Here is a 23,285-nt window from a genome sequence, read left to right on the forward strand (position 1 = left end):
CTGTGATTTTGCTCATGCTGTTGTCCTCACCTAGAAAGCCATCCTTGCTCCCACCCATCAATTCACACCAACACTTCGATGGTTGACACAATCCCATCCCCTCCACAAAGCCTCTAACCCCACTCAGTACAGGGCTTAAGCGACATCAAATCAAAAGTTTTTCTGGCTGTTTCTGGTGGTAAATCCTGTGTCTCTGAGCAGGCTGGAAGCCCGGTTGGGGCAAAGTACTTTCTGGTCTCCCCACTGTGCCTTCCACAGTGCCTGACACAGACAGGTCTGAATAAATGCTTGTACTCCAGATGCCTCTACTCCTTCTGCCTGTCCCAACACCCTGTCATCTCCACGACAAGGTGGCAACTTGCTAAGGAGGAGAGGCTCGAAATGTGTGAATGAACACTTTGTGTAGTACACAAGTCTGTATTAAATAGCTGAGACAAACAGAGCAGTGTGACACATATGTGGGAGGTATAGAAAGAAATCTAGGGAGAGTGGAGGTCACCACTCTGCTGGAATCTAGCTGGAGAGCTGACAGCTACCCATGTGAAAAGTTAGCCTACAATACAGGATGTCTTCTCTGCGGAAACCACAAGAGACGCATCCTAGGATACAATGCAAATCAAGGGATGAAGAAGACACACTCTTCTCTGCCTCTGAAAGCCAACGAGTTCAGCAAGCAGCCCCTCCGTCCCCCACCACGTTACTCATCTTCCATAGCCCAATTGTGCTAGTTACGCCTTTCCTGGTGTTCCCCTGCTTTTCTGTTTCTCACTTTTGCCATGCTCATTTAACTGTCCACATTTTGGCTGCTTTCCCTCTACCCCTCCTTCAAGGCCATCTCAAACACTGTCTTCTTCCTAGGGGCCTCCTTCGTCCTCCCAGATGAATGTTTTCATGCCCCCCAACCCAATTTAGCTATGTCCTTTTGAGGACTCTTCTCCTCGGCTGTGGCTCATCACTGTATCGCCAGTCCTGTGAGGTCAAACATGCTCTTGATTATTACTGTGAAGCATACAACGGTTAGCAGTCTTGGGAGCACAAATGGTACCCAAGAGACATCTGCTGAACTCGCTAGCACAGAATAATACAAGCCCAGCTCGGAAGAGTGTCAGACAAAATGCCCTATAGAAACCTGTCTGCCTCTGCAGGAGTCAGGAGAACGAAGGGACCCCCGTCTTACACGACATTATTTCCAAAGGAAGCGTCACACATTGTATTTGGTATTGATTTGTTAAAAGGAGAGCACTAAAAATATACTCTAAGACAGAAAAGCAGATGATTGGTTGCCAGAGGGGGCTGAGGGGAAGGGTGAATGGGGAGTAACTGCTAAGAAGGATGGAGTTTCATTTGGGGCTGATGAGAATGTTGAGGAATCAGGTTAGTAGTGATAGTTGCACACCCTTGTCAATATATTAAAAACCACTGAACCGTACACTTTTGTGAATTTTACGGTATGTGCCTTATATCTCAATGTAAAAAACTGATTACATTGCATTTCAATTGAGAGAGTTTCTTTCCTTCCGTTTAACATGAGTTGTCCTCTTCTTTAAAACATTATATTTCCTTGTTGGTCAAGAAAACAAAAATATCTTAGAAGTGAAAGAAACCCATCAATGACCAGGAAAGGAATTTGAAAGGTTGCCTCTAATCATTTAATACATTTATTTTAAAAGTGATAATTTTAAGTATTCTATCACTTTTTTAAATATATAACATCCAGGAAGTTTCAAAAAAAAAAAAATAGCACTGGACTTAGCCTCCCTGGGACTCACATCATGACCAGAAGGGAAGATCACACTGCCCCTGCTCCCGGGATTTCTGGAAAACCGCGTTTGCTAACACCAGGGATGGCTGCCTCCTCCCAGCCCCACAGGCTCCTACCTGTCTGGCCGGCAATGACCATGGGCTGCACAGACAGCTGGAAGAGCTTGTCCAGCACCAGATGCAGGAAGAGCACGAGGGGCTCCAGGCGGGAGGAGTTGAGGCAGATGATGCTGAGCTTCAGCTCATGCTCCAGCGCTGTCTCGGTGATCTTCTGATCCAGCACGCGGATGGGGAAGGTCACCTGGCTCTCCAGGGAGTGGCAGAGGGTGAAGAACTTCTCCAGGTGGTTGTCCTGGGAAGGCAGACAGCAGGCCTCATGGGTCTTAGCCCATCAACGTTCACCAGTGACTTCATAACCACAATCAAATAGCTCCTTATAGGCAGAACCTCTTATCCAATGTTTCAGACCAGAAGTTCTAAGCCACGGATGTTTTACAACAAGGTTACGGACTGCTTTGCAGAGTGGGATGCACTAAAGTGAACGTCCCAATAATTTTTCACTGAAGAAAATAATTTGGACTCTGACGTATTCTGTGAGCCGAGACAAGCACACCGGGTAAGCAAATACAGGCCAAAAAGGGGTCTACGCAGAGCAAAACTCAAACAGTGGTAGGAAAAGGAGGGAATGTGGAAGTGAAAAAAAGAAAGGCTGGTGAAGTGGCAGAATTACAGAGGGAAATAAGATACGATGGGAAATGAGACAGAACGGAAAATTACAGAGGGAAATGAGACAGAGGCTTCAAATGAAGGTTCCCCACAATTTCTCAGCCAACAGTGCAGGTACTGTGTTCCTTCATTTAGGTGTTCAACCTTTTTATAAGTTCTTTACATTTGAACAACAAATAAAACCTGAACAGGTTTATAAGAACCAAAGGTTATTTTGTTTTAGCCACGCACAAAGATTTTCATTGATCTTTTCACTGGACTGTCCTTAGGGGGCTCTCTACCGAGCCCCATCCTCATTATCAGTTCTCTGGCACTGATGTGAAGTGCACGTTGATGGTTCTTACCTGGGTGTGAACAGAAGAAACAGCTTGTACTTCAATATTAAATACTCCCTTATGTCCTTCAGCCCACTTAATGGGAGGATTCTGTACAGGGACTTTCTGTGTTAAAGAAAAAAGAAAAGATTAGCAATTCAATCCCTTTTCCTGATTACTAACAAGCAGAGTGAAGCAACTTGACTGTAAATGTCAGGGTCATACAAATAGTAAACTCCCCAGAAAACTAATATAACTGGTCTTGGAGTTAGGAGCCCTGGGTTCAAGTCCAGTTCTGTACTGAACTAGTTATTTTTACTTTGACAAGTCAGTTAAACTTTCTGGGCCTTTGTTTTCTCATGTTGAAAGGAGGGATTTGAACTGAGTGATCTGTCTTGAAGCTTTTAACCGGCATTAATAATTCTTGATTCCAGGAATTGAAATAAAGTCATATGACAGTGATGTCCTCATTCATCAGGAATGTCAGGATAAAGTGTATCTTTACACAACATAAAAATTTAATGCTTTTGAGCGCCTGCAATTACTTTCTCTTTTAACCAAATGTTTCCAAGTAGCCATCCTGCTTTAATTATTTAAAATAACTCTTTTATAGCATTTATGTTATCAATAGCTCTAGAGTCTTTAGAGACCATTTCTTGCCTTAAATTCCCTTGGAATTGTCTTCCAGTTGTTGGGTGAGGAGGGCAACGCCTGGCACAGCCATGTGAATGTGGATTTTGTGTCTCTTGCATTTTGGTGGCAAGAAGTATGCTGTATTTGCAGGGGTAGGAGGCATGGGGTGGTCAGCCTTTGGAACTCTCTAAGACCGAGTCACAAACTGGGGTCCAAAGCTGGATCCAGCCCATCAATAAGTTCTGTTTGGCCCAGTGTTGGAAACGTTTTGAATTAGTTGCCAACGTTTAAAAGTCAGAAAATTACACATGAAAGCCTGTTTTTCTAATTCTTTTGAGAACTGGAAGATGAAGACATTGGGCTTACATCCCAGAATGGCCTGATCTGTGGAGCGAAGGAGCAGCTGTGACCGGAGACGAACAATCTCCAGCATGAACAAATTCCACCAGGACCTGGCACTCATGAACGAGTCCAGCTCCTGAGGGCAGCAGAGTCTGCCATGTATGAGCTAAAGTAGCACTGCCCACTAAGAATACAATGCCAGCCATATAAGTCATGTAAAATTTTCTAGTAGCCCCATTTCAAAAATTAAATAGGAACATAGGATAATAATTTTAATCCTATGTTTCATGTAACCCAATATCGCCTAAAGATTATTGTTTCAATATGTAATCAACATAAAAATTATGAATGATATATTTTACATTCTTTTTTCTCTACCAAGCCTTTGAAACCCAGTTTGTATTTTATAGTGACAGCACATTTCCGTTTGGAGTAGCCACATTTTAATAGCCACATGTGGCTGGTAGCACTCTTTTGGACAGTACAGGTCTAAAGGATATTAGGGGCAACTGAGGGTATATCAATAAAGATAGCTTAGGGTAAGTAGGAAAAAGAAACTGATAGTTACTTAAGCATAGAGTTTGCTGCTTGATATTATCTCATTTAACATCCACCCACAACAACCTTATAGGCAGGTATGGGCTAGATTTTATCTTTGAGAAGCAGAGAGAGTAAGCAATTTACCTACATGATACAGCTAGGGAGTGGCAGAATCTGGATTTTGGATCAAAGTTTCTTTGTCTCTAAAAGCCAGGTTTGTCTACAGCATTAAGAAGCTAAGCTGAAGGCTCTAAGAGATTAGAATGCAGCTTGACAGTGCAAAGGTGGTTTTGAGGGCACCAGAAGGGACTACGTGTCCAAATCACAAAGAGTAATCAGGGAATGTCTGTGAATGCATTCTGGTTAAATCAGGTGGTTCTGCGGAGAACAGTTTTGGTCTAAATCTAGGCACGGTCCTGTGGCCCAGGGCAAAGAAAGCTTCTCTCGCCAAAGAAAAAAGGAAACAAGAGAAAAACAGAACAGACTGGGGATGAGGAATGGGTAGTCAGAGTAGGTAAGAGAGTTGACTGTAAATCTTGGAACTAAATTCAAGTTCCTGGGAATTCTTCAATTTGAAAATTGCAAGGAAAATAAAAGATATGAAGGGAACTCTGTAGATTAAAAGAGTCTTAAAAGACATGCCAACCAATAGCAATGTATGGACCTTATTTGGATCCTCATTCAAACAAGCAACTGAAAATAAAAATACGATGTCATGAGATAATTGGAAACTTGAACACTGACTGGATATTTGAAGATATTAAGGAACTACTAATTTTAAGGCATAACAATGGTATTGTGATGGTTTCGAAACAAGAGCCCTTATCTTTTTAGATACATAGTAAAATATTTGTAAATGAAATGCTATATCTGGGACTTGCTTCAAAATAATACTCATTGGTGTAAACCTACTCATTGGTGTAAACCCAACCATACTGAGAAGATGAGAGTTGGTGTTGGTGCGGTCCATAGGCTCTTTTGTAATGTTTTGCAGAACAGCCCAAGGGTCACTCTCTCCCACTGATGTACAAACAGCAACCAAGGCTAAACTACAACCGGGAGGCACAAACAACCCACACAAGGGACACACCTGGAGCAGCCAGCTCAGGTGATCAGGGAAACTGTGTGTCTGGGCCCCACAGGATACCTACTACATAACATCACTCCACCAATACCAATTCATAGACACAAACACAGGGATGCAGCCAACATGGGGAGACAAAGAAACATGTCCCCAAATGAAACAACAGAACAAAGCTCCAGAAAAAGAACTAAACAAAATGGAGACAGGCAATCTTCCAGATGCAGAATTCGAAACACTGGTTATAAGGATGCTCAGTGATCTCAGGGAGGACTTCAACAAAAAGATAGGAAACATAAAAACGGAGGCAGAAAAACATAAAAAGGAACCAGTCAGAAGTGAAGAATATTAATAACTGAAATGAAGAATATATTAGAGGAATCAACAGTTGATTAGATGAAGCAGTGCAATTTGGAAGATAAGGTAGCAGAAAACACTCAATCAGAACAGCAAAAAGGAAAAATACCACCCAAAATGAGATTTTTAAGGGGCCTTTAGCACAACATCAAGCATACCAACATCCACATCGTAGGGATACCAGAAGGAGAAAAGACAGAGCAAGGAATTGAAAACCTATTTCAAGAAATAATGACAGAAAACTTCTTTAACCTGGAAAAGGAAACAGACATACAAGCCCAGGAAGCGCAGAGAGCCCCAAAGAAGATGAGCCCAAAAATACATCATAATCAAAATGCCAAAGGTTAAAGACAAAGAGAGAACCTTAAACGCAACAAGAGAAAAGCAGTTAGTTACCTACAAGGGAGTTCCCACAAGACTGTCAGGTGATTTCTCAACAAAAACTGCACACCAAAAGAGATTGGCATGAAATATTCAAAGTGATGAAAAGTCAGGACCTACAACCAAGATTACTCTACCTAGCAAATCTATCATTTAGAATTGAATGACAGATAAAGAGCTTCCCAGGCAAGAAAAAGCTACAGGAGCTCATCATCATCAAACCAGTATTACAAGAAATGTTGAAGGGACTTCTTTTAAAAAAAGATCAAAAATATGAATAATAAAATGGCAATAACGACATACCTATCAACAATTACATTAAATCAAAATGGATTACATGCTCCAATCAAAAGACATAGTATGGCTAAATGGATAAGAAAACAAGACTCTTATAGATGCTGCCTACAACAGACTCACTTCAGATAGAAAGACACACCTGAAAGTAAAGTGATGTTAAAGGATATTTCATGAAAATGAAAATAAAAAAGCTGGCATAGCAATACTTACACCAAACAAACTAGACTTTAAAACAAAGGCTATAACAAGAAACAAAGGAAGACTCAGTAATCCCATTTCTGGGTATTTAGCTGAACAAACACAAAACACTACTTCGAACAGACATGTGCCTCCACACGTTCACTGCAGTGTTAGTTACAACAGCCAAAATATGGGGGCAGCCTGGATGTCCATCTATGGATGAAGGGATAAATGGAATATACTCAGCCATAAAAATGAAGGCAATCTTGCCATTTGCAACAACATGGATGGACCTAGAGGGTATTATGCTGAGTGAAATAAGTCAGACAGAGGAAGACAAATGCCACATGATGTTACTTATATGCAGACTCTAAAGAACAAAATAAATGAACAAACTCATAGATACAGAAAGCATTTTGAGGGTTGCCAGATTGAGGGCGGGGGGTGTTAAAGGGATGGGTGCAAAAGGGGAAGGGATTAAGAAGCAAAAATTGGTAGCGGCAAAATAGTCATAGGAATGTAAAGTAAAACAGGGAATATAGTCAATAATATTGTAATAACTGTGTATAGTGTTAGACAGGTACAGGATTTATCAGGGGGATCCCTTAGCAAGTTATATAAATGTCTAATCACCATGTTGTATACCTGAAACTAATATTGTATGTCAACTGTAATTGAAAAAAAATTAAAAAACAAACAACAGGCAATGCAGGAAACAAGAGGAGGGAAGACTGGTGGCACTGGGATAGTTAGACGAATGCAAGTCCAACTATCCACGTGCGGACTATGACAATTGACCCAGAAGAGAAACTGGTGGAATCCGGCCTCGGAACCTCATACAAGGATTGTGCCAACAGCAGCTGTTATCACAAGTGGTCTCTATTTGCCACCCCTTTCACGGTATATTATTCTATGAATCCCTTCATTGTAGATAATGCAAGGTAATGCTGCCTCAGGTGCAGGTTGCATTTACTAAACATTTTGAATTGGTGACATCTAAATGAATGAGGTTTCACGGCCAGCTATTTTTCCCATCCTATCAGAACCACGTGCTCTCAGAAAACACCATGCGCTGACAGATGACTGTTCCCAAAACCATGCCGACCATCCTTGGTCATGTTTAAGGAACAGGGAAGTGGATCTGGAAAGGGGATCCAAGACCAGGGCTGGACAAGAAACAGCTGATGGCCAGCTTGCTGGTTACCTCTGCAGAATGCATGGAGTAGTTGGGTGGCAGCTTTTCCAAGGCAACTGGCAGACAGTAGGATCCAGTTTGAAGACGTTCATTTAAGAGAACTGGCAGCCACTGAAACAGATGACGTAAAGAATAAAGTGGTATTTATTATAGCATATAATTCCGGCAATTTATCTAGCTCACAATGATCAAATGCAACTAGCCGATGATTAGATATTGACCAGGACTCTTTTCGGCAGTAATTTATGTCAAGTTCTTTGCATGCTAAATTCTCTGAGAGCTCCTGAGATGGTAATATCAATGATTTACTGCTTTCAGAGCCAAGGTAGTAGCATTTTTCTTGAAAGCCAATGTGTGTGTGTGTTTGAACATCAATGTTCATTTTAACGTTTATATTTTTAAAAGAAATAACGTTTTTCTCCTTGGAGGAAAAAAAAGCTAGTTTTATATGTGAAGCACATATATAAAATCTGAAAATAATGGATATTGCAATGCTTTTTAAAAAAAAATAAAATAGATGAGTGTTCTTTCAATATCTATCACCCACTAGCCTTCCATTCCTGAAATCGGTAATTTGCTAAGTCAAGTCCTGTCTGTTCTTTGCTATAATCTGGTTTGGCATATTCTGCTACTTCTGACAGGAAAAAAGTAAGTGACTAGAATTTAGTTGTGTATCTCTGCAGGCACCTGGGACGCACCAAGAACAATAGTGTGAACTTGCAAGTTGAAAACGACTCACTGAATATCCCAGGAGACTTTCCACGGAGGCCCCTTGCTTCTGCTGACAGCTGATATGATAGAAGGTGAACAGGAGGTGATGATTTACTGTGAGCTTAGCAGGGAGCTTAATTTTCACTTCTTCATAGAAGTCAGGAGACCTGTTTCAAAAGCACATTATACACAAATAACTTTTAGCAAGAATAATGACTTCTCTGACTATAAATTGTAACGCGACGGACCTTTCTCCTCAGAATTTGCCTGCTTCACGTTTTGCTTTTTATTTTACATCGTTCTGCTCCTAAGCTGGAAGTCCTTGAGAGCAAGCTTGTGTCACGAGATACACTTCACATATGTAAGAGCGTTCACAAACTAAAGGCTTTGTTGCGGGGGTGGGACTGCTGCACACAATGGAAAAATCCAACAACTTAATTTGGAAAAGGGATGAGGGTCAGAGTCCTGCTGTGACCTTTTCTATCTCTAGCCAAAGAACAGAGAGAAACCCATCAAAGGATTTTGGAGAAACAAATGAATGATGCAGGAAGGAAAAGAAACCTGATTTGACTGAATTAGGAAGTCCCAGACACTTTACCAAAGGCTTCATGTACATTACTCATTTATTTCTCATCCCAACCCAGGAACATAAGTTCAGAGGCACACTTAAATGGGTCAAGGTTTTCAGGCCAAGATCCAACCCAAGTCTGTCTGACCCTGTACAGATTCCCCTTCCTGTACCTGTGAAATGTGAATAATAGTTTAGACATTATGTTGCAACTCAATTTATCCAATTGATAATGAGTGTTCCATTTCCCCTTTGGTCAGATTAAAATTTCTTATAGTAGATAATGGTGCAAGTGTGGAATGGTGTGTAGAAGACAAAGAGACAGAAAAAGGAGAGCTGGATTTTGTTTCTGGCCCCCTCCAGCATCTCAAAGCCAAGTTAGGAAATGTATTTGTTAATTGAACACCATAAAATCTCTCTGTATCATACTAGAATAGAGGGCTGCAGAAAAGTGAAAACAATATTAGGTTCTTGAAGATACCGTGTTTCCCTGAAAATAAGACCTAGCTGCACAATCAGTTCTAATGCGTCTTAATATAAGCAAAAAATATAAGACCTGGTATTGTATTGTATTATATTATTATACCCAGTATTATATTTTATACTATACTATATTATATTATATTATATTATATTATATTATATTATATTATATTATATTATATTCCCAGTCTTATAGTAAAATAAGACTGGGTCTTATAATAATTTTTGCTCCAAAAGACGCATTAGAGCTGATGATCCGGCTAGGTCTTATTTTCGGGGAAACACGGTATGTTCTTCTCCCAGTCTTAGATAATGGCAAAAATTGTGCATCTCTAACATAGAAGAACCATAGAACAAGAGTGAATTTCCTCCATCTCTTAGCCCTTGAATTATGAAACCTGTTGGGAGGAATCACCTAGATGATTCAGGAAAACCTGGAGATAATGAAACAATCTTGGCGCATGTTTAGAACTCTGGAATATACTTACTTATTATGGTATGTAACGGCTGTGTATACTTCCTGCAGAAATTCAGGTCCGTTGGATTTTCCAAAGATGACCTGTTCACCAACATAGAAAGGACCAAGTTAACAGTGATATTGGGGTATAGCAAATCAACTACCACTAGCCCAATAGCATGTTCTGGTCTCATAGGGCTGTATTTTGTAACTTAAGAGTGCTGAGTTCTAAAACTGACTCAATTGCATGATACACTGGCTATGAAGGGTAAACTGAGAGTCCAAGGGGCTCTATTCATGACCAAGGGCCATAAGGTTGTGAGACTGGAAAACCAGTGGTCTCTCCATTCTGGCTCCGCGCCTAGAGGTCTACATGTGACAGGCAAAGTCACAGCACATTGCCCGCAGAGACAAATCCCTGGCCCTGGCTCTTTTCCCTGCAAAGGCATCGGTCTGGTCACTTAGGTGCTCAGGACTCACGCTTGCCTGTCCACGTGTTTGTGCTATTTAGAAGACGATACCTCCTCGGGCCTCATGCAATCCTAAAGGTACATGATTTGACTCACCTTTGGACAAAAGGGAAACGGGCCCTTTCTACTAGATGCAGTAATCCCCATACTGGGTCCCAGGGCCTGGTGAGGGGAGGAGAGGCAGGACTTTGGCCCCGACTCGTCCCCGGCTGGACACCTAGACTACATTCAGGTGTGCTTGGCAGCTCTGGTGGACTTACCAGGGGCCAGAGCACAGAGAACCAGGGGAAGAGTCCACTAGGGCTTCTTTCCCACCATCACTGCAAGAGAACACCTTGCACTGGGAAGGTAGGTGAGACAGCAGGAGAGTGGTTTAAAAAACAAAAAGTGGAAGCACTGGAAAAATAGTTTCAGCCGAAAGATACAGTAACTGAATTCTGTGACTTATAGAAAACAGTGATAGCTAACCATTCATCTCGTTTAGTGGCAGATGGTTAAAAAAAAAAAAAAAAACAAGTTCTGGCACTTTGCGTTCCTGAGAGAACGCTGCGTTGTATACTTGTTATTGGATTTCTATTTTGCCTCAGGGTATAGATCCATTCCCCAAAAGGGCCGAGATGGTGTGTGGTTACTAACACTACGCAGTATTGATCTGTAGATGTGGACTGTGGTGCACATCTGGAAGTACAGCAAACATGGCTGACGCACTGCACCCATCTCTCTACACGGGTAGGGTGGTGTGGAAAGACGTTATGATATCCCTCAGTCCTCTAGCACAATCTGCATTTCCAAAAGTCCCAGCTCCTCGTGGAGTAAGTTAGGAAAGACTTTTGCTTTCCACTGACCCTGTTTCTTGATTAGGAGGCTGGGACCAATTCTGGACTAGCCACAAAGGCCCCTGCACATGCTGACCAGTGCCGTCCACGAGAGACATACTCTGCACATGGACGAGCCTCGGATTTGATCTGTGTGAATGGACAAGGGGAGCGCAGCCCACCCTGGTTTTAGGCAAATGTTTATTCCCCTCTTTACCGGCATGGCACTGCTAGCATCCTCTCCACACATAAACTGGATCTTTATTGTAATGTTCCGGGCAGACGCCAGTTTGTTAGCAAAGTTCAGCCTCTGTGGGTAGACGTAGAGAAGGTTTCTGGAAAAGAAGATGAAGAACCAATGAATAAGGCCTAGAGCTTACTGGAACCAAGTTCTTCAGTGAAGGCTGAAGGCTGCACGCATAAGGTGATTTTTCTGAAGGAGGTTTTCTTTCAGAAGTGAATTATTTTTGGAGTGAGCGAGATGTGGTTGATTCTTCCTTCTCAGCTGTAGTCATCTGACAGTAACCAATATTGTTCGTTGTTTTGTTGCCTGTAAAGATGTGTCTGTTGCCATTGAGAGAGTCTCAATGTCTTCGAATGTGTAAATCTGCCTAGAGGTAATCATATGTCTACTACATAGATAAAAAAGCAGAAAAGATTCAGTTTATTTTGAACAAAATTCATGACCATAGATGATGGCTTCATTCACTTCTCTTTCGCTTTTTTCCTTTCTAATCTTTATGTGGTAGTTTCAGTTTCTAAATGGCACTGCCTTCTCCTGTGTTGGTTTAGCTTCCTTTTCCTATCTAAGCTGACAGTTCAAATTAGCTATATAACAATACACAACGACAACAACATAAATAATACATATCCAACAACTACAGGGCAGGTTCTAGGCTAAGGATAATTTGGCATATTTTTTCTTTCTATTTGCATTATTAGCACTGTATTCCACTAAAAGGTAAGCTGTATGAGGGTAGAGATTTTTATCTGATGTTTTTAATTCAGTAATGTATCTCCAGAAGTTAGAATAGTGCCTGGGACATAGTATGTGCTAAATAAAACTTTGATGAATAAAAGAATGAATATGTGTATTTCAAATGAGTCATATTCCTGACTTAAAGAGATAATGGACTAACATTTATATAGTACTTATCCAGAGTCAACCAAGGTTCCAAATACTGTTTATTTTTAAATTTCTTTAGGTGTTATTATTATGGCATCATCCCCAAGTCACAAATGAAGGGGAAAAAATGAGATACAGAGATGTTAAGTAACTTCCTCCAAATTACACAGTTAGCAAACAGCAGTTGGGAATTGAAGTCAGGCAATCTCGCTTCAGAGCTGTGCTCTTAGCTGCTAAGCTATATTCCCTCAGATAAGACTCCCACTAAAATGATTAAAATGGCTTTTTCATACTGTGTTATTCATGACGTCTCTCAGTAACAGGCTTGTCTTACTTTTCTGGGTCTTATTAACAGTTGACTGTCAACAGTACACCAGAGGTTGGCTCAATTAGTTAGTGTCACATTCTTAGGGAAAATGTCTTCTTCACTCTTGGTCTATTTTTCTAATATATTCTCCCCAAACAGACACATTCTTGCCTCAAATGCTTCCAAGATGACAAAACAACCTTTGTGTGAACAGAAATCAGGAGAGCAGTGACCCAGAGGGAGGTCCAGGAGACCAGATTTTCCCTTAGTGAATGTAGGCTCTCATAATTCTTTACAAGAATTTTCATATTAATCAACACCAGGGTTTCTCAGCCTCACCCCTACTGACATTTTGGACTGTACAATTCTCTGCTGTGGGGGCTGCCCTGTGCATTATAGGTTGTTCAGAGACACTCCTGACCTCTACCCACTAGACGTTAGTAGGATCTCCTCCATACTCAGTTCTGACAATCAAAACTGTCTCCATGGGGATACGAAAGTCAATTTGGAGAACGTGATAAATAATGTTGTAAAGATTTGGTAGGGTATCCAATGGACACTTGTCTCGTTAGGGAGACCGCCTCAGGGATGGTGTAGATGCCTGATCACTGCGCTGTACACCTGAAGCTGAACAACACTGAATGTCAACTACAATTTTATATACATATATAGTTACAAGAAGTGTTAGGAATAGAGACAGTGGAAATGTAATGGCTGTGTGCGATGTCAAAGGGATAGTAGATGGGGGAGGGAGGTTATCACTGTGTGAGGGATATAAATGATAAATGTCTACCTATTACAATGTTTGATACACCTGAAATTAAAAAACAAAAAAATGAAACAAAAAGAAAACTGTCTCCAGAAATTGCCAGATGTCCCTGGGGAGGGGGAGAAATCACCCAGTTTGAGAACCACTAATTTACACATGTGAATTGGTGCAGTACAGATCTGTACAACTACACCTGGCAGATTTCCCATCTTTAACAGATATGGTCAATACCACTTACTGGGGCCATATTCAAATGTAAAGCATGTTCCATTGGAAGAGGGTGAAGTTAACATTCACGTATGAGGCAGAAAATGGAGAATTTAAATCTGTTTAATCTATGAGGCCTGGGGTACTAGAAAGCCAAAAGGGAAGGACTAGGCTGACACTATTTCTGCCCTTTTGTTGTGATGACCACATTGATCCTGCCGTGTGTGTGTGTGTGTGTGTGTGTGTGTGTGTGTGTGTGTGTATGTGCAGGAAAATGGTCTTTTTGGAACGTGTGTGCATAAACCCACAGATTTACCCTACAGCTCTTCCTTGTTATGACAATATCAGCAGTGACAACACTAATAGCCACAACCTTGTTCCAGATCCAATGAATGGCTGAGTAGACCCTACAGACTGCCCAAGTAAATCACTCAGTACCAGATGTACCAATTAAGAGGGAGTCCTGTGACAAAGCTAATGTCGAGAGAGAGCCAGTGAGAATATCCTCGTGAACTACCGGGTTCATGCTCAGAAGCCCTGTTCTAGTCTGCTAACAGGAAGTGAGAAGATTTCTGACTATTTTGAAATGGGAGTAATCCTCAGAGTTAAGCAGATTGGGGGGTCTACAAATGAGATTTTTTTTTTTATCATATTCCAGATTCACTTTCAGAGTGAGTTGGAAATTTTATTCTGTAATATATTTCATGCAACTATCTCACTAATACTTATTTCACTGAGTGTTGTAAAACCTTTAGTCTTACACTAGGTATCAAGCTAAGGGTGACTCCATTAGCTTGGTGGTCACTACAAGCCACGTCACAAAGCAGGACTGCTCAGTCTGTCCATAGAACTTCCGTGCTCTGCAAAACATTAACAAGTGTGTGGGGAAGAGGGTGGGTGACCAGACAATGTTGGGAAAGTCTGAGGTAAGCCAGGATAAACAGTTTAATGTGCTTTGTGAATCTCCTAAGGGGGAAAGACTCTGCTTCATCCCACAAATGTTTTGACCTCAGAACTCATTTCATACATTTATTATTTCATGGTATATTTCACAAGTGTAACATTCTGAGAAATCACTTGGGAAAATATTGAAATGAGCTTTCCGGCTACAGAACATTCCACATCAAGTAAGGAAAAGTCAGAGCACAAGGATTTTCTAGTGAAATATCTTGCACAATTATGAATGCTCTCAGGTATTCAAGGGGAAAAAAACCATCCTTGCAACTACCAAGAACACACAGGAGCCGTTACTTTGCATGTGCAAGTTCAAAGGTCATGGAGGTGACTAAATAGTATTCCTACTTCTTACTCAAGTGCAGTTTCTCTATTGAAACCGCAGGTGACTCGCTGGAGGCAGAATGGCGGTGAAACAGTGCTGGGAACAGATCTGAGTTGCTGTAGCCTATGAACTCTCTATGCCACCCTGCCTTTTACACTGTAGTATCCTTACCCTGGCATAGTAGCAACTGGCACACACATTTCCCCTCATTGCTGGTCTTTGTTTCCAGTTCTTTTTAGCTGTTTTCTTTTAACAGAGTCATAACTGGCTGTAAATGGTCAACTGCACTGACCACTTCCTACATTCAGGTGAAAAAGAAGATAAATGCAAGGCAATGATTTCAGCAAAAGGAAATGTATTAAATTTCGATGATGGGCAGAATACTCAATGAGCTTCAAATATCAGTGAAGAGTAGATAGCCTCTCCAGAAAAGCCGATGACAGGCTATGACACAATGAAAGAATTAGCACAGAATTCTGGGGTGTGCAAAATGGGAGGCATCTAGCCCAAGCCACCCTCATTTCTCACCTGGACCACTGCTTTCCCAATTCATCACTTAACTTCTACACTTGCCCCTTACAATCTACTTCTTATATATTGGTCAGAAGGCTGAGTAGATTATATCAGGCCCCACAATGGTTTCCAGACTTAATATCATGGGCCTTATGTGGCAATTTCTCTGATTTTACCACTCATCACTTTCCCACACTGGCCTTTTTCAAGGCCTAGAACATTCCCAACTTATGCTCACCTGGAGGTTTTTGTACCTGCTGTTCCCTCTGTGTAGAAGAGCTTCTCCCAGTTTTTTATATGACTGATTCCCTCTCATCTCCTGGGTGTCAGCTCACATGTCATATCCTCAAAGAAGTCTTTCCTACCATCCTATTTAATTGGTTCACTCCACTCACACACATTCTCTCTCTCTTTTATAATTATATGATTATCATAAATACATATGATTATGAAAGTAATATATGATTATGAAAGTAATATGTATCTGTGTTCCTTACTTTGAATATTTGAAATGTACAGAAAAGTAGAAAGCATAAACCAGCAACCACCTGACACCCCACGGCACTGAGAAAACTCACTGTTAAGACTAGCATGCTTCCTTCTAGTCTTTTTCCCTTTATACATTAAACACTTTTATCAAATATTTTCATATACAAAACTTTCTTCCTTTTTTTGTTATTTAATGTTGTTCAATTATGGTCATTTCCCCAGTGTGAACTAAATATTATTAATAAACATGATTTTAATGGCTGCATATTCCATATTATGAATGTGCCATTATTTACACTAATCTCCAAAATCAAGCATTTAGATTATTTCCTTTTTTTTCTCCAATTATAAAGCTGTAATAAACACTTTATATGTATCTTGCCCTTCTGCAATGCATTATACTTTGGGAAGAATCCCTTTTAATTGCGACATAGTTCAGTTTCTTTATCTTTGCATTAATTGAAAAGACACCAATCAACCTTTCTGTATGCTGAAGAAACATGAGCCAGTTTGTTAAAATGCTTTGAAGTAGCTAGATGAAAGGGTCTGTGTAAATCACAACAGTGGTAGCCCTGACAGACTGGTTAAGCAAGTTAGTTGTTACCATACTTCTCTCCTATATCCCAATGCAGGGGCACCACCTACTTGTTCCACATGTCCCCCAACACTGGGCAACAATTTTGCACATTGCTTCCAAAGGGGTTGCTGACCCCTGTGTTCAAACATCATCACCATGGGCCCTCAGTGTCCTGCCCATGCTGATGCACTTTCCACAGAGTACAGAGCTGGAAGGAACAAGAGAATGTAGTCCAACATCCCTTTTTGCAGGCCAGGAAACTGACTCCCAGGGAGGTTAAATGACTTGGTCTAAACATTTTTTGAAGAAGATGTATTTCTCAAGGATCATCGTATTTCGTACTGGCAACTATGCTAACTGGTATGTTTGGTTAAATCTTCAGGCTTTTAAAGAAAAGAATATAAAAAATAATAATGTTTTCTCTTGGGAGGGAAGGTCTGCCTGCATGGTAAGTATTCCATAGAGCCTAAAACAGATGATGAAATTAATTTATTAAGACACTAATAAACAGGCTCATACATTTTATATGTGGTAAATTAAGTGCCTCATATTAGCTATAGAAAATCCTAAGAATTATATTTAATGATTTTTGAGAGGCTAATCCCATAACCCAAATAGGAATCACTTGTTATGGCAAAATTATTCTGAAAGCTTCTTTAGTAACTGCAGGTCCAGTATATGTGCAAGGCATTGAATATAACCTAATTTCTCCCCAAATGTAAACAAACATAGTTTTCTTCAGTCATATGTATCACAACATAGACATTTGCTATTCATCAACAATGTTCTTCCCCGAGCTACTTCAGATATTCTCTTGATTACAAACTATTTTGGAAACTCCAAATTCTTTCCACTGATTCAGCAACCATCTCTCTGCTTATTTATAAATTGCTGTGATTAAGCTGCTCCAGGAAGTTATAGGTTAACTTGTGGAATTTGACCATTCTGAAGTCAAATTGTTGACTAAACTCTCCTGCTCTTTACTGTCTTGGGGCTTTCTTCTATTCCTTTTGCTGAAAACAGGTTAACCCAAGGGACCTTGAAATCTTTCAAAGCCACAATGCAAACAACGCTAGTTTGGCTTCCCCTCAGTTTAGCCTATTCTTTAACCAGTGCAAGGAAATGAAGAGAAAGACATGTCTCTGTCACTTATTCCCAAGATGACAACAGTGTTCTTTTCCAGCTTGCAGTGGAGCTCAAGAGGCAAGCAAGTGAGCTATCGCCAAAAGCACACTGGCCACCTGTTTAAACAACTGGACACTCTGAATACGTCTTTAGTTGAGCTTCTAATGCAAGTCAACCAGCAGGAGAGAAAGAAAGGCGACATCGGGAAGACAGCTGAGAAGCTCACCCAGAGGAACAAAGGCCTCCATCAGCTGGTTGCAGGGATAAAGCACAGAGAGACATTCAACGAGAAACTAAAACTGCTGGAGCAAACGATGATGGATATACTGTGTTCTTCAAGGCAGGTGAGCGTTCTCTAACAAGGTGATGGACGGCATAGGGTGAGTAGGTCATTACTGATAATTGGAGTGGACTATTGTTTCATTGGAAATAAAATGCTGTTTTTAATACTATTCTTATTATTTTAAATAGAAATACCATTCTATAGGAAAACTGGTCACAAGGGTAAGATTCATGAAGTTGGCAGTTATTGCTCCAGTGAAAAGGCCCAGTTAAGAAGAGTGGTGGTGCATATTAGCTCTATGTGATGCAAATGCTTATGAATCTTCCATTGCTGTTAAGGGCAACCTAACCCAGGTTTTGAATTAAAACATATATATTTATGACAGTCACTCTCAAGAAGTGGGTGGAGGAACATTCAGTCATGTCATAAAGCCAAACATCTAGCCTTCTATACTCGGAGAATATTTTACTTATAGGGCCTTGGAAACCCCAAAGAGAGCCAAAGGATTAATTGTGGTTGTTCAAAGTGCGACAATCCTTGGTGCTTCTATGTATCTCTTTGAAAGCGAGGCTGAGGGGAGTTAAACGGCTTATACTCATTGCATACTGTTGAGTGAAAATTCAGAATGTGAAATTTTATCTATGGCAGGGCCGTAAATATTTAAAAATTGGATACGCATGAAGAGTTAGGGTTAGAAGATGATATGGGGAAGTGAAAAAAGTGGATTTGATTTTGAAGTGGAATTGGTGTCAATATTGGTTTTCTTTCTATTTCAGTACAGAAGCTGTAACAAAGTAATAATATCAAATATACACTTTAAAACAAAAGAAAAAATTGCCCGTTTTGTGGCCTGGGGTATTTCCACTGTCTTTTGAATATCAGGAATGCCCATAATTTAAGGTGCTTTTATAACAGGGAAGATGGGCTAGTGTGGAGACCTGGGATCAGTGGTCTTTACCAGACCAGATAATGGGTGGAAATGTCCTTTAAAAAACTGATAAATGCTCCACAAATGTAATGTGGACATGTCAGTTTTCTCACCTATCCTAGTAAAAAGATTGGAGTTAAGTTCCAAAGCTATATCTGATAAATGCTTTGTAAACTGCAAATTATGACACAAATGAAGATTATATTCTTATCAGAATTGTGTAAAACAGCTGAGTGGACTTTAAAATACAACTCTAAATACTCTGCAGGACTGTGAGATTATATGTTACTTAGGGAATCCATCAATCTGTCTGGGTTTCTCTCTCCATCTTTCAATCTCTCTCTCTGTTTCTCTATGTCTGTCTGTCTGTAACCTGCGTGTGTGTGTGTGTGTGTGTGTGTGTGTGTGTGTGTGTGTGTCTGCCTCTCTTTCTGTCCCCTCAGTCTCTTTTTTTTGCTGCGTCTCTCTGATACACCCTCTCCCATCTTTCTCTCACAGCCTCTCGGAAAATGACAAAATGCTCTTTCTGGGACCACTGCTCTAGTTACATCTAGTTACTGAAATCCATTTCCTTATAAGTTTGCAAGTGCTGGATGATTGCATACTGAGCTGGGACTGGGCTGTGAGCAGGGCCATTTTTCTCTCAGGACGACAAGCACAGAGCCTAAGACCTGAACATTTTGGGATTCCACAAAAACGCCTGAGACACCCCCGCCCCCTATATGAAAAGTAAAATCTCAAAACAAAAATTAATGAATTCTAAATTAAATGCTTCCCAAATGCAACATTTTGTCCATTAGTCAACAGCAACTCTACTGAGGTGAGCTTACAGGTGAAAATCTTTTCCCCCTACTTTGCCGACTGTTATAAAATTATATATAAAGTATATGTAACAAATGAAGAAGTGGGTACATCTTAATATGTTTTAAATGACATGTGGTCAGATGCTTTGAGCTTAGAAAGGTCTTAAAAGGATCCTGAATATAGATATTGGGGAGGGGGAGAATAACATACCAAAAACATTGGTTTTTCTATTTTATTAGTTTTCTTATAGTTTGAGACACAAGCGATGGTTTAATAGCCGACCACCAGCAATATTCATTGGTTTGAAGTACACGGGCTAGGAAAGTAGTACCTGGCTCTCCTGATTCAACTACTGAAACAGCTTTATATAGAAAAAGGTCCCCACCTTATCTCGGCAATTTCAAAGTAATTATTTGTCCTTATGTTTTAAAACTGTCCCTTTCTAGCCCCTTTTGCAAAGATAGAGCCAAAGAATTGATAAACTATTTGCTGAAGTGCTAGTGCAGCAAAACCAATTGCACAAACAGATGATCTTCATTCAAAAACTATGGAAAAAGGTTGGTGGCTCTTACTCCCTTCGGTAATTTGTTAGCAGCAGATTTTGATTCCAACAGAACGAAATTCAATGCTGTTAATATCACCAATATCTTACAGCTATCTGGCATCTTTTACTCAAGCATTTCAAAGAAAATTGCAAATATAGATATATTATTTTAAGGTATTTATGCAATGTGAGCAGCTGAGGAGGTCATTTTATTTAGCATTCATATCTCACTGCCAGGAAAATTTATTTTAAGTGTAACAGTAAAAATAGCTAACACTATTTAATTCTGACTATGGGAAGGCACTATTCTAATAGTAGCTGGTCGTGCCAATGACAGGTAGTATTATTAGCCTCATTAGGCAGATGATAAAACTGAGGCACAGAGAGGTAGCATACCTTGCACAAGGTAACACAGCGGACAAATGGCACAGTGCAATTCAAACCTGGGTGTTCTGAAGCTAATACTAGACCCAGTGCCCATAACCATTGCTAAGAACCATAGTAAACAGTTTCTTTGGTCAACAATCAGACTCACCAGAACTGTATTTTGTGGTCTTATATTATTTACAAGGGCTAATGGATGTTTCCCCAAACTATAATTATTTTTTTTAGTTAGAAAATTTATTTTTTCTCTGTAAAACATCTTATTCTAGGAAGTTTGGGAAAGTGAGAATGACTACAAGAAAAAATATAAACTGTGAATGAACCACCACAGCCTAATAAAATCAGGGTTAACATTTTGACTAACACTCCTTAGTCTCTTTTCTAAATCTTTGTTCAATTGACAAACGATAACTTCTAAAAAATGGTTTGAAATAACATAGTTAACTTAAAAGATGAGAAAGAGTACTGTCCCTCAGTGTTAGAGATTTTGACGTTTTAAATACATCAGGATCAAATACAGTTAGAAATCTCAGGTGCGTTCTGCAGTTACCTGGGAAACCTGCAAACCTAATATGGCCATATATTTTAAGTGGCAGCATGCTTTGTAAATGCACGCTTACTTTGCTGCTTAAAGAATGGTCCAGGAGGAATAGCATCAGCATCACCTGGGAGCCAGCTAGGATGCAGCACTGACCTGCTAAATCAGAACCTGTATTTTAACAACAGCCGAGGTGATTCAAGTGCATATTCAAGTTTGAAAGGCACTGATCCAAGAGAATTGGTCTGCTTTTAATTTGGCAGACATATGAATCTTATAGTTAATTGTGATTCCTTTTTTTTTTTTTTTTTTTGCTTGGCTGCTAGGAAGCTCCACGTCAAATTTGCAACTGACTTTTTAAAGAACCATCAAGGACCTTATGATATATTCTGTGCATTAACCTTACCCAGATTTTGATCTAGTTCCTTCTCCTTATTGTCTTTTCACCCTGAAATTTTATATCTTCTTTTACAATCTCTGTAAGTGGTCTCAGCGGCTTTTTAGAATGGGAAGATTTACACATAAGTGTGGAAAAAGAAAACATTTGCCCTACCGTGTCTTGTTATTGTCTTGCTATAGTCTCATGCCATGATTCATGTTTATTCCTGTTGCTAATATTTCAGGTTAGATTCAAAACACAAACTCACAAAGGAATCAGTGAAAAATGGAAATGGAAAGAATATCCCTGATATGTAGGGTGAAGAGAATGTTCCATCTTCAGAAATCAGAGCAAGAAAAATGGAGCATGAATCCTGTTCTATGGCACCAGTCAGAGACACAGGCTGCCTGCCTTGGAAAACGGCACAAGGTTAGAAGGAGGTACTGGGGGTGTTGCTGCAAGCAGCAGCTTTCCCCACAGTAAGGTCTGTGCTCAGTGGGCTAGACTGCAATGTTTTCTGAAAATGCTGGTACTAAATTCTGAACGTTGGCCACCTCTACTCTCGCCCCAACACAACGCAAATGCAGGTAAGAAGCCAGAGACAAAATCTTAACAAATTGATTAGAAACAGTATAATAAATGACCCAATACTCTCTCTGCAGTCTTGTTATGTTAAAAAAAATGCACTCAAAAACCGAAATCAAATGAGAGGAACACAAAACAAAAAACCCCAGCAAACTCTAATACTTGTTAGTACACCATTTTTAGAGATTTTGAAGGGAAAAATAATCCATGATTTCTCAATTGATGAACTACAATTTGAACTTCAGATATGGTGTCTTTATACAGAACTATTATTACAACTAATAAATTGTATTTGAACATTAACTAAATGCTCACCTCTCCTATATTTGCAAATTATCTTTTCTATTACATCAATCCTCATCCCTTCTTTTTATGAGATAGGCAAAAGTTCCTCTTAAGTGAGGGCTTGGAAAACCAGCATTCCTCCTGTTAAATAAAGCAGGACCACAAGATGGGGCAAAGAGAACGTTCCCTTTCAGAAACAGGTAAAAAGCACCTGAGCTCTCCTTAAAACCAACTTGTTTAAGAAAAGTCCAACTAGTTTTCAATGGCAAGAGACTCAAAGGGAAAGTTGGGATGTTTACGATCTTAGTCTTACCTGGATCAGATTCCCATGGAAAAGAATCACAAATAAATAAACATTGGAAACTTGCTGGGGAAAACTAACTACTTTGAGAAAAAAATAAATCTTCAACCTTGCTTGAAACTTTTTTTAACCATACTTTGTTGAACTAACTGAAATTTTACCAATTATGATATCCATTTTACCAAACATTCTTTTGAAACACTGCTTAGCAGATTTAACATATTAAGTGGTTTACATATAGTGTTTCCACGAAAATAAGATCTAACCGGAAAATAAGCCCTAGCACGATTTTTCAGGATGACATCCCCTGAAAGAAAGTCCTAGTGTGTTTTTTGGCACAAAAATTAATATAAGACCTGGTCTTATTTTCAGGGAAACACAGTATCATTCACTCCCACCTTAGTATGAATTAGTTTACTCAGTTCCTTTCCTTCTTACAAAGACGCTGGATGTATGGACTGTAAGTGTGAGTGGAGAAAGGGGAAAAAAGCAGGACAGGGTAATTATTAACCATGAGGCACTGCTCTGGGGAAGATTTGGAAACTTAGAGT

The 23,285-nt window shown here is 40.0% G+C and overlaps 1 protein-coding gene across 1 annotated transcript in view; it reads right to left on the reverse strand.

The window, feature by feature from the left end:
- Positions 1–23,285, reverse strand: part of DOCK8 (dedicator of cytokinesis 8) — a 190,065-nt gene that overhangs the window by 63,019 nt on the left and 103,761 nt on the right. Inside the window, exons 15-20 of the mRNA XM_081065762.1 lie at positions 11,529–11,646; positions 10,058–10,128; positions 8,547–8,685; positions 7,817–7,918; positions 2,832–2,927; positions 1,879–2,113 (exon numbers count right to left, since the gene is read on the reverse strand). Of these exons, the coding sequence (XP_080921888.1) occupies positions 1,879–2,113; positions 2,832–2,927; positions 7,817–7,918; positions 8,547–8,685; positions 10,058–10,128; positions 11,529–11,646 (761 nt within the window). The remainder of the gene's footprint in view (positions 1–1,878; positions 2,114–2,831; positions 2,928–7,816; positions 7,919–8,546; positions 8,686–10,057; positions 10,129–11,528; positions 11,647–23,285) is intronic.

The sequence above is a fragment of the Rhinolophus hipposideros genome (assembly GCF_964194185.1).
Source record: "Rhinolophus hipposideros genome assembly, chromosome: 11".
NCBI lineage: Eukaryota > Metazoa > Chordata > Mammalia > Chiroptera > Rhinolophidae > Rhinolophus > Rhinolophus hipposideros.